This window comes from Penaeus monodon, chromosome 42 (assembly GCF_015228065.2).
Source record: "Penaeus monodon isolate SGIC_2016 chromosome 42, NSTDA_Pmon_1, whole genome shotgun sequence".
Lineage (NCBI taxonomy): Eukaryota > Metazoa > Arthropoda > Malacostraca > Decapoda > Penaeidae > Penaeus > Penaeus monodon.
This window is the reverse complement of record NC_051427.1, coordinates 10,661,948-10,674,926: the sequence shown is the minus strand read 5'-3', so window position 1 is coordinate 10,674,926 and position 12,979 is coordinate 10,661,948. Positions and strand designations below refer to the sequence as shown.

The following is a 12,979-nucleotide window of genomic DNA, read 5'->3' as shown; positions in this document are numbered from 1 at the left end:
TACTTTCTCATTCATATGATAGAGGTTTTTACTGTATACCAAAAAACTAGCGTACACAATATTTTTTAGTTAGGAACAAAAGGACTTGACGAAAATTTAACGACATATGAAGTGATCTTTCTAAATTATTAGGAAGATTAAAAAAAAAAAAAAAAAAAAAAAAAAGTAATTTAGTCAACCAGTTTCAAAAATAGGTTAAAGGTTGTGATTCTCTTGGTATTTTTCTATTCGTAAGTTCTATTTATCACCAGTCCAGTATACATGCCTTTTGAATTTTTTCCTGTTAACGTTAACTAAATGCACCCGAGTTAGGCGCGCGCGAGAGAGAGACAGAGTCCGGGGGCGAGTATAAAAGCTTGAGCTCGTCTTCGGCGCCATCATTCCCTTTCCGCCGCCATGTCCCTCAAGGTAGGCCTCGTGAACTAGCTCCACTAACGCTGTGAAAATGACTCGTTTATTTGAATAAGAAAGGAATGAAGTAGTGAAGAACAGTGCTTTCTATTTTTATAGTGTCAATAGATTGTCAAATGTAAAGGAAAGAGAAAGGATAATCAAGTAAAATAAGAAAATGTAACCACGGCTGTTCTTTTGTTTTTAATTTCCAGATCGCCGTCATCAGTTGCCTGGCCGTTGTGGCCATAGCTGATCAGTCCCCTTATCCCCCTCCCACCTGCCCCCTAACCCACCCGGCCACCTGGCCCCCTACCATCCTCCACCACCGCATACCCGCGAAACACATTACCCTGATGTAGTAATATCCCTTCTCTCTCCTCTCTTTTTTGCCTGGATTGCATCTATTAACTCATATATTATGTATAGTTTCAGAAAACCGTTCTCATTTCATTTCGTATTTCCCTGACATGAAAGAATCTAAATGCTCATTCCATGGGTTTACTCCTAAATTTGGAAATCTATAAGATATGAGCTTCACTCATCTAACTTTTTTCACACATAAAAATATCGAATCAGAGTCTAAGCCCCTTCTATAAACGCTGACGACTTTTTCCTTTCTACAGGTTCCTCCCAGTACACCTATAACTACGGCATTCCGATGACTACGGCGTCAACCTCGTCCACTCGGAGTCCCCGACGGCTACAAGACCGAGGCAGCTACAACCGTCGAACCTCCCCGACGGCCGCAAGCAGATCGTCCAGTCGTGGACAACGCGACGGGTCTGATTGCCGCTGAAGTCACCTACGAAGGGCAGGGCTCAATACCCCGAGCACACTGCCCGCCTATAAGCCCCTCCCCTCCCGCCTACTCTCCTCCTCCTCATGCGGCCTATGAATAATGTGTATCCGTTTTTTTGAAAAAACAAAATCATTCACTCACTCTACTCATCATCAACTTGTTTCTGTTGTTACATTATTTGCACCAAAGATAATAAAAATAAGTTGAAATGACAAGGGCCATTCTTATTCCACTATTACGCTATCCGAAATATATTTCCCCTAACTGAATACTTGCAGCGCATTAGTGCATGCATTTGTTTAGGTGTACAAATGGAGATTTGTACGTACATGCATATGAATATATATGAATATGTATACACGCAACCAACCACAGCACACACACACCGGGACGCCGGGAAGACGTACTTATATATATATATTATATCTATTGTGGTGGTGTGTGTGTGTGTGTGTGTGCGTGTAAGTACAATTACTACATAAGTACCCCTCTTCAGTATGGAAGAGGATACTTTAACGCCAATAACGAGTTCTCAGAAATCACGTATCATCATTTATGGTTTTTTTTTTTTCATCTACAAACCGGAAATTTCTCTGGTCAATGATACTATATAATGATGAAGATTATCTATAGTGATAATAGAATGACAATGATATGGTGAGAATGGTATAAAATTTATGATAATGAGTGTAATAGTAAATGATAATGATAATAATAAAACAATAAATTGATGATAATAATAATAGTAACAAAAAGAATGGTGATGTTATTATATACAATGATAATAAAATGATGATAATGATAATGAAAAATAATATTGATATTAATGATACCAGTAATAGGAAGGAAGGTGATGGTCATTATAACGGCAATGATAATAAATAATGATACTGGTTATAATAATAAAGGTCACAACAGTAATTTAGTAATAGCGTGTATCATTAATATAATCCCTTATATTAATTGGCCACTGATATTGGAACTTTTGATAGGAATAAGACTAACAGCGTTTTCCAGTAATGGAAATGGCTGTAGCAAATCTATGTCACAATATGCTGTCGAAAAAAATTTACGTAAACTTGGAAACATATGTCTGCCACGCGTTTTGTAAATATATCTATGTAGCAAAACACGCGCACACCACTCATATCACACATATACACACGCGCAGACGCCAACATATATATACCTTTCAATCTGTTATTTATTATCTATCATATATATATGTTATATATTCATATGTTTATCCTATCTAGTCTATTTATGTATACAACCTCTCTCTATCTATATGCCCGTTTGTGTATGGTTTTATATTCCATGTATGCGTGGTGTGTTGTGTGCGTGTGTGAAAAAAAAAAAAAAAAAAAAAAAAAAAAAATATTATATATATATATATATAATATATAATATATTATATCTATTATATAGTATATATCTATATATATATATGGCATACATATATACTATATATGTATATATATGTATTATGTATGTATGTATTACACATAAATAGTATATTTTATATGTGCTGTTGGTGTGAGTGGTGTGTTTTGTGTGTGCGTGTGTGTATACATGTTACATTTTTTTATATTATATATATATACAATTTATATTGCATCCATATGTATATATATATATATTATATATATATATATATATACTATATATATATAATATATATATCTATATATATAATATAAGTATTTATATATATATATATGAGTAATTTGATGCGTTGGCTGTGATGTCTTCTAACGTTATTGATAATCAGGGGATCAGTAGGTCTTAAGAAAGTAAGAATGTAGCTCGTTAAAAAGAATTACATGAGTAATGTATTTATTCACACTTTACAATGATCCACACTTTTTTGAAACACGCTATTAAGTGTTTTTGGTAATGATTTGATGTTCTAAAGACGAATTCTAATAATTAACCCTTGAATACGTTTTTTCTCAATTCATATGAAGAGGTTTTACGGTCTACCATACTGCGTACACAATATTCTTAGTTATGAACAAAATATTTGACGAAAAACACGACATATGAAGTGATCTTTCTAAATTATTCGGAAGATAAAAAAAAAAGTATTTAATTAACCAGTTTCAAAATAGGTTAAAGGGTTGTGATTCTCTTGGTATTTTTCTATTCGTAAAGTTCTATCTATCACAGTCGTTATACATGCTATTTGATATTTTTCCTGTTAGCGTAAACATATGCACCGATACAGGCACGACGCGCGAGAGAGACAGAGTCCGGGCCCGAGTTTTAAAGCCTTGAGCTTTGTCTTCCGAGCGCATAGCCCTCCGGGCTATTACAATTGTAACGGTCGGCCTCTCATCCGAGGGTCGGCGGTTCGTCCAGGCGCGAAATTGCAATTGTCCGCCTGGAGGTCCACTGCTCGTGGCTGGCACCACGGCGGGTAAGGACTAGTGTCAGCCGAGTCAGCAGCAGCTGACACACGTTAGCGAGTCGGGCATTAAGTCGACACAGGCCGGGCTCCCCTCATGGCATAGCCCGGGCGAGGCCAAGCTTCGCATATCGGACTTACCTTACCTTCCGGCGCCATCATTCCCTCCGCCGCCATGTCCCTCAAGGTAGGCTCGTGAACTAGCTCCACTAACGATGTGAAATGACTCGTTATTTAACAAGATATGAAAAAAGTAGTGGAAGAAAACAGTGCTCTCTATTTTTTATGAGTGTCAAGTAAATTGTCAAAAGTAAAGGCAAGAGAAAGGATAATATCAAGGTAAATAAGAAAATGTAACAAGGACTGATCTTTTGTTTTTAATGATGAAATTCTACTAATTTCCAGATTTTCGTCATCAGTTGCCTGGCTGTTGTGGCCATAGCTGATCAGTCCCCTTATCCCCCGCCACCCTCCTCCTGCCCCCTACCACCTCCACCTGCCCTGACCACCCTCCCCTGCCTCCATCTCCACCACCGGCATATACCACAGCGAACCAATTACTCTGATGTAGTATATATCCTGCTTCTCTTTTTCCTGGATTACATCTAATTGACTTATATTTTATTATGCATAGTTTGAATGAACACCGAATTTCATTTCGTCATTTCCCTTATATGAAAAAATTTACATGCATCATTTCCATGGATTACTTCACTAACTTTGGAATTCTTATAATATATGATCAACTCGTCCTACATTTTCCACACATATAAATTCAATCTTGAATCAAGAGTTTCAGCCTCTTTATATATAACGCTGACCACTTCTTTTGCCCTTCTACAGGTTCCTCCCAAGTACACCTATACCTACGGCAATCTCCATGACTAGGCTTCAACCTCGGCCACTCGGATTCCCGCGACGGCTACAAGACCAGGGCGCTACAACACCGTCGACCTCCCCGACGCCGCAAGCGATCGTCAATTACGTGGGACAACGCGACTTCCTCTTAGCTGATGTCACCTACGAGGGCGAGGCTCAGTTACCCCGAGCAATACGCCCACTTACAGGCCTGCCTCCCCCCCGCTACGCCCCTCCTCCCCCCCTGCGCCTATTGAATAATGTGTATCCATTCTATGTAAACACAAAATCATTAACTCATTCTCATCGTCCATCAAATCAAGTTTGTTGTTACATATTCCACCAGTAATAAAAATAAGTTGAAATAACATGTTTATCCCTGTGTTCTCTTTTTTCGAATTATTTCCCGTAACAGAATGTTTGCATTCGTATTAGTGAATGCATTTGTTTAGGGTGTTCAAATGGAAATATGTATGGTAGATACAGGTAGCGCTACGTATTGCTATGATATATATATATCTATAGTATATTTATATATATAATATTATCTATATATATATATATACATATATATATATATTATATATTATATCTATATATATATATTACTACTCGCAACACACACAACGTATATACATAATATGTGTGGTGCACAAGTATATATATCATATATGTGTGCACATATATATATATATATATATATATATACTAGATATATTATATAATATATATATATATGCATATATGTGTGTGTAAGTAAACAAATTACTACATATCTACTCCTCTTCAGTATAGAGAGAGATACTTATTTACAGTAACGCCGAATACGCTTGAAGTTCTCAGAAATCACGTAATCCATCCCTGTATTCTTTCAGCTACAACGAAATTCTCTGGTTCACTGATACTTACTAATAATTGTAAGCTCATGGACTTTTATTAGTATAGTGATAATAATGAGAATGATATTAATAATGAGGATAGTGATGAAAATGATGATAATGGTAATAATAGCAGTAATGATAATTATAATAATTTTAATAAAAATGACAATAGAAACAATAAAATTGATAATAACTGTAATAATAACAATAAAATCATAATAACGATGATGATCATGATATAAAAATGATAACTGTGAAATCAATCATTATAATAATGGTGATATTAATAATGATAACATTGTTAGTGATGATAATAATAATGATAATATCAATAATAAAGATAATGATAATAATGGTGATGCTGGTATGATAATGGCAATGACAATACTGTTAATGTCTAAATTCTAATAATGTCCACAGCAGTAATTATAGTAATAACAGAACATGGTTAACGATTAACATAATCTCTGACATTATTGTCACTGATATTGTAACTCTTGATAATAATAAGACTAATAGTAGTTCCAGTAATGGAAATGGCTGTGGCAGTGACATAAATAGTCAAAGTGTACTGTAGATAAATTTATGCGTACTTGTACACATGTGTCTGCTATTGTGTATGTGGATATACATACATGTGTGCACAAACACACACACACACAAACACACACACTCACATACACACACACACATACACACACGCACACACACACACACAACACACACACACACACACAGATATATATATACATAATATACTATATATATATATATATATATATATATATATATATATATATATATATATATATACATTCATCTATTTATCTCTCTTTATATATGTATATATACGTGTTTATCTATTTATGTATATCTATGCAAACATCTGTCTATCTATATTTCTGTGATTGTATGTGTGTATGTTTATATATATGATTAATATCTATCTATATAATATATATTCGTATATTTTATATATATATATATATACATATATAAATGTGTGTATATATACATATGTGTGTGTGCGTGTGCATGTATATGTATGTATATGTATTTACGGTTTGCATATATAAAAATGTATATGTGTGTGTTTGTGTGTGTGTGTGTGTGAGTGCATTTGTGCGTGTTTGTGTGTGTATATACATGTATACATGTTTATATATTCATATCTATATCTATTCTCTCTCTCTCTATATATTATATATATATGAGTATTTTTACTGTGTATGTCTGATTAACGTTACTGATAAACAGGTGATAATGAGGTCTTTAAACTCCGCTGAAAAGAATTGCACGATTAATATGCTTGGTTTTAATATATTACACCTTTTTAACGGTGTTTTTGGCCATGATTGTTGCTCTAAATACGAATTCTTAATCAATCTACCTTCATATACCTAACCCTTCTCATTCAAGTGATACAAATTTTATGGTATACCAATAACTAGCATACACAATACTACTCACTCAGGGGAAAAAAGGACAAAAACGAAATATCTTTCTAAATTATTAGGAAAAAAACTTCCTAAGTGATTTAGTTCAAGAGCTGTGATACGCTTCGTATTTTCCTATTTCCTATTTATAAATCCGATTTCTCAGTCTATATACACGCATTTCACTATTTCTCCTTATTTATCTCTTGAAATATCCACGTAACCATATCCACCAGAGCGAGGCGCGAGAGAGTGAGAGAGAGTCTGGGTGTGAGTTACATAAAGCCTGGGATCGTGTTCGGCGCCATCATTCCCTCCGCCGCCATGTCTCTCAAGGTAGGCTCGCGGACTAGCTTCTTCCCAATGGTGTGAAGTTGCACTCGTTATTTGAACAAGAGAAAGAAATAATGAAAAATAACAGTGGCTTTCTAAATTTTATAGTGTCGACTTGAGTCAAAAGAAAGGGATGGAGAAGGAAAATGTCAAGTAAGATTAGAAAATGTAACCACGACTGTCTTTTCTTTTTTAATATGAATTTCTCTTAATTACAGATCGCCGTCATCGCTTGCCTGGCTGCTGTGGCCATAGGGTGATCAGTCTCCTTACCCCCTCCACCTGCCCCCCACCACCCCACCGCCGCCTACCACAGCGAACCACCCTTACCCTGATGTAAATATATATCCTGCTCTTTTTTCTTATTTCTTTATTTCAATAAGTTTTAACCCCATATTTTTTTTATGTATAGTTCCATGAAAACCGAATTTCATTTTATTTCATTTTGTCATGTCTTTTCAATGAATGAATTTACATGCATCATTTCCATGAATTACATCTCAAAATTGTGAAATTGATATAGATCACTCAAACTACGTTTTTCGCATATATAAATCCAATTTGAATCAAGAGTTTTTTTATGTATACGTTGACGGTTGCCCCTTTTAAAGGGTTCCTCCAAATACGCCTACAACTACGGCATCTCCGACGACTACGGCGTCAACCTCGGCCACACGGAGTCCCGCGACGGCTACAAGACCGAGGGCAGCTACACCGTCGACCTCCCCGACGGCCGCAAGCAGACCGTCAAGTACGTGGACAACGGCGAGGGTTTATGAAAGCCGAGGTCACCTACGGGGGCCCAGGCTCAGTACCCCGAGCACACCTACAGGCCCGCTCCCCCTCCCTACGCCCCTCCTCCCCCTGCCCCCTATGAATAATGTGTATTCATTCTTTGTAAAAACGAAATCATTCCCCTCGTTCTTCTTCATCATCAAACCTGTTTGTTGTTATATTATTCTACCAAAGATAATAAATCAAATTGAAAGACAACAACCATTTTTCTCCAGTTTTTACCTATTTCAAATATATTTTTTGTAACTAAATACTCACAACACATAAGTGCGTATATTTTGGATAAATATTCCAGCTGGAGATATTTAATGAATATACATTAGGCCACGCAGAAAAAAATGGCAGTTTGAATTTCTGAGAAACACAATTAAAATTTCCCACAGCCTTGCAAGCGAAAAGTTGTGTGTCGGGGAGAAGTAACTCTTCCTTTTTATTTGAAGCTTCTATAATGTTTGGTTTCTGGGTTGCAATCATCTGTTTACATTAGATGGGGTAGGGTATTTATATTGACTTATGTATTTTTTTTTTTACTGTATGAACAAATTCTGATGATACCGAGGCTTGTTTCATCAGAACAACATCAAACTATTTATCAAATGTTTGTGTTTTGGGATGTACAAATATGCCTTTGTTTTTGTATGCATATAGGTGTGTGTGGTGTGTGTGTGTGTGTATATATATATATATATATATATATTATATAATATATATATATATATATATATATATATAACATACATACCACACACACACACACACAACACCACACACCTAAATATTATATATATAAAATATATATATAATATTTATATAATATATTATATAGATATTATTCATATTATATATATAAATATATATATTATAAAATATATATATATATATATATATATATAATATATATATACGCAGGGAATGTGTGTAAAAAAAAAAAAAAAAATCAGCACATATGTGTGTATATGGATATGTATATGGATATGGATATAGGTACAAATATATATCTATATACATAATATAGAGTGCAGTGGTATCGAACCCCACCATTGCGTGGTTAAAACAACAAAAATATAGACATTATCACTTCTCGAACTCCTTTTATGACGGTTCCAATATTCTTTTCCCCACTGTTCAGAAATGAGAGAGGATTCATCTGCGTGAACTTGATTGCAACGCCAATGCGCTCTCGAGTTCTCAAAAATCATGTACCAACTTATGTTTTTGAGTTCATGGACCTTTTATTGTTGAAAAATACCGAAAATTTATTATAATGATCATGATATTTGGTAGAAGTAATATTTCTATAGTTACAGCAGTAATGACAATGATAATGATAATGATAAAGTAACAATAATAATAACAAAGGCAACACAGTAATTATAGTGATAACCTCATCGCACTAATTATCAAATAACAGAATCTTTGTTTCAGGGATATGCCCCTACATTATCATGTATATCATTATTTTAGGTATTGTAATCTTTACTGGCCGTATTTCCATTAATATCGTGTCACTTTTATGATGATACTATGATAAGAATGAGGCTAACAGTACTACCATTATTGGTAAAGATTATAGCAAATATATATATATAACCATTGTATGTTACCGTTTATTTTGTATACAACCTTCACGTAGACTTATACAAACGTATGTGTTTATGTGTATAGATGTGTATGTATATGAATATAACACACACACGTATATATGACTGTATGTATATTTACATATATAAGTATGTACAAAGACTACACAAATTTCAGAAAACTATTTTTAAAAGGGGCATTTCACTTCATAGTTTTATTAATAATATAAAATCATCATATACAAAAAATTCCTAATATCAAAAGTCTCACACTCACATTTAAACCCCGTTAATTCCCACAGTCCTTAAGAGCGAGATTGGCTAAAAACGAAACCAGCTGTCTCATTTGGGGACTGGCTATTCACGTGAACGCAAATAGACATTTATGTGTCATTTATCTTGCCCTGTCTGTCACGTCATCAACTGGCTTTGGTAAAATTTCTGAGAAATATGAGGTTTAGAAGAAAAAAAATACATTACAGGTATTTTATGGAAATAATACAACATGAGTTTATTGAAGGACAGTGATTTTTTAAAGGTTATTAACATTGGTATCATTTGTACATACACATGAACAGGCGCGCGCGTGTGTGCGTATACCGAAAATCTCTCTGTTTTGTCTGTTTCTCCTTGAGTCTGTCTGTCTAGCTATTTCCCCTTTTGTCTATTTGCGCCTCTCTCTCTCTCTCTCTCTCTCTCTCTCTCTCTCTCTCTCTCTCTCTCTCTCTCTCTTCTCTCTCTCTCTCTCTCTCTCTCTCATTTAACTCTCCACCCGATATTTGATAATCTAAATAATACACTTAACACACACACACACTCATATATATATATATATATATATATATATATATATATATATATATATATATATATATATATATAATATATAATATATATTGAGAGAGAGAGAGAGAGAGAAGAGGGGGAGAGATACATAGATAGACGAAAAATAGCGAGAGAGAGAGAGAGGCAGAAAAAAGGAAGAGAGGGAGAAGGCAAATAGACGTAGATGCGGCAACTGTTATTTTACTTGTACATGTATAAAATATGTGTGCATATTTCTCTTTCAGCTTATTTCTCCCTTGAAATATTCACGCATTCATATCCACCAGAGCATGACAAAGAGAGAGTTCTGCGTGAGTATATAAAGCCCGAGATCGTGTTCGGCGCCATCATTCCCTCCGCCGCCATGTCTCTCAAGGTAGGCTCGCGGACTAGCTCTCCCAATGTTGGAAGAGTGACCCGTTATGTAAAGAAAAAAAAATTAATAGTGAACAAGAGTGTTTTGTATTTTATATAATAAACTAGAGTATTAATAGAAATGAAACTGTACTTTGAAATAATTCGACAGAAGTCGAGTGAAATTATATGTAGCCACGACGGGGGTTAATTTCTCCTAATTTCCAGATCGCTGTCATCGCTTGCCTGGCTGTTGTGGCCATAGCAGACCAGTCCCCTTATCCCCCTCCACCTGCCCCCTACCACCCTCCACCACCAGCCTACCACAGCGAACCACATTACCCTGATGTGAGTATTCTTCCTTCTCTTCTCTATTTTCTGTATTGTATTTCATTAGGAACAAGTAATCAACCTTCATATTTTATTATGTATAGTTTCCATGAAAACAGAATTTCATTCTATTTCGTAATGTCTTTTCAATACAAGAATTCGCATGCATCATTTGCATGGATTACATCACAGACCATGGAATTCTTAAGATATATGATCACTCATCCTTCTTATTCCCACATATGAATCCAATTTTGAATCAAGAATATAAGAGTCTTTGTAAAACAGTCCGTATTAATATATAACGCTGACGACTTTTTTCCTTTTTACAGGTTCCTCCCAAGTACAACTACAACTACGGCATCTCCGACGACTACGGCGTCAACCTCGGCCACACGGAGTCCCGCGACGGCTACAAGACCGAGGGCAGCTACACCGTCGACCTCCCCGACGGTCGCAGGCAGATCGTCAAATACGTGGACAACGGTGACGGTCTTGTAGCTGAGGTCACCTACGAGGGCGAGGCTCAGTACCCCGAGCACACGCCCGCTTACCAGCCCGCTCCCCCCGCCTACGCCCCTCCTCCCCCTGCGCCCTATGAATAATGTGTATCCATTCTTTGTAAAAACAAAATCATTCACTCGCTCTTTTTCATCGTCAAACCTGTTTTCTGTTGTTACATTATTCCACCAAAGATAATAAAAATAAGTTGAAATGACAAGACCCATTGTTTCTACAATATTACCTATTCCAAATATATTAAGTTAAATATCTGAAGCGCATTACTGCAAGTATTTGCTTTGATGTACAAATGGAGATATGTATGTATATGTGTGTGCATGTGCATGAGTATATATATATATATATATTATATATATATATATATATATATATATATATATATATATATACATATATATATATACTCATGCACATGCACACACATATACATAGATGTGTGTTTGTGTATGCACAATTACTAAATATCTTCAATATGAGAAAGGATACCTAATTCGCTCGAGTTCTCAAAAATCACGTATCATCCCTTGTGTTCTGTCAACTACACAGAAATTCTCTGATTCAGTGATACTACTAATAATGACAAAGATCATGGGTCTTTTAGTAGCCTATGTATAATGATAATAATGACAATGATAATGGTGAGGATGGTGATGAAAATTATGATAATAATGATAAAAGCACTATTGAAAATGATAATTATAATGGTGGTGATAAAATAAACAGCGAAATTGATATTAATTAAAAATAATGTGATAACAAATTATAATTGTGATAATAATAATTATAATGCCAGTAGTGGTAGTAAAAATAATAATGGTTATGGTGATGACATTATGTTAATTGCAATATCTGATACTGATGATAATAATGACGATAATAGTAATAATAATAAAGAATGTAACAATAACTTAAATGGTAATAACAATCATGATAATGATAATGGCAATGAAATCAATAAAAATGTCGATAAGATGATAAAGGCCACAACAGTAACTGTAGTAATAACATTCATAATATACTTAACGATTTACATAATCCATGGCATTATTCCTATTGATATCATTGTAACCTTTTTGAAGACAGTGATAAGAATAGGACTAGTAGAAGTTCAAGTACTAGAAATGGCTGTAGCAATGATATAGTCATAGTATGCTATCGATAAATTTACGTGAACTTGTACACATGCGTCTGTCATAGTCATTGTGGATATACATACATGTATTAGCACACGCACACACAGGCATTCACAGTCATACATACACACAAATATGCACATCACACACACACACACACATGCACACTCATAAATACACACAGACATGCACACTCATACACACACACACACCTGGACACTCATACACACAAAACATATAGGCACACGCATGAACGCATACACACAAAACACACACACACACACACACACAACACACACACACACACACACGCACACAAATAATCTGTATATA

General features: G+C 35.0%; 1 protein-coding gene across 1 annotated transcript; it reads left to right on the top strand.

Moving 5' to 3' along the window:
* Nucleotides 1-3,774: 3,774 nt before the first annotated feature.
* On the top strand, nt 3,775-11,712 carry LOC119599127. Its single transcript, XM_037948881.1, has 7 exons — nt 3,775-3,786; nt 4,005-4,135; nt 4,443-4,734; nt 4,873-4,943; nt 7,011-7,110; nt 10,890-11,009; nt 11,324-11,712. Exons 1-7 carry the CDS (start codon nt 3,775-3,777, stop codon nt 11,594-11,596), a joined length of 999 nt encoding a protein of 332 aa, XP_037804809.1. The 3' UTR covers nt 11,597-11,712.
* The last annotated feature ends 1,267 nt before the right edge of the window (nt 11,713-12,979 follow it).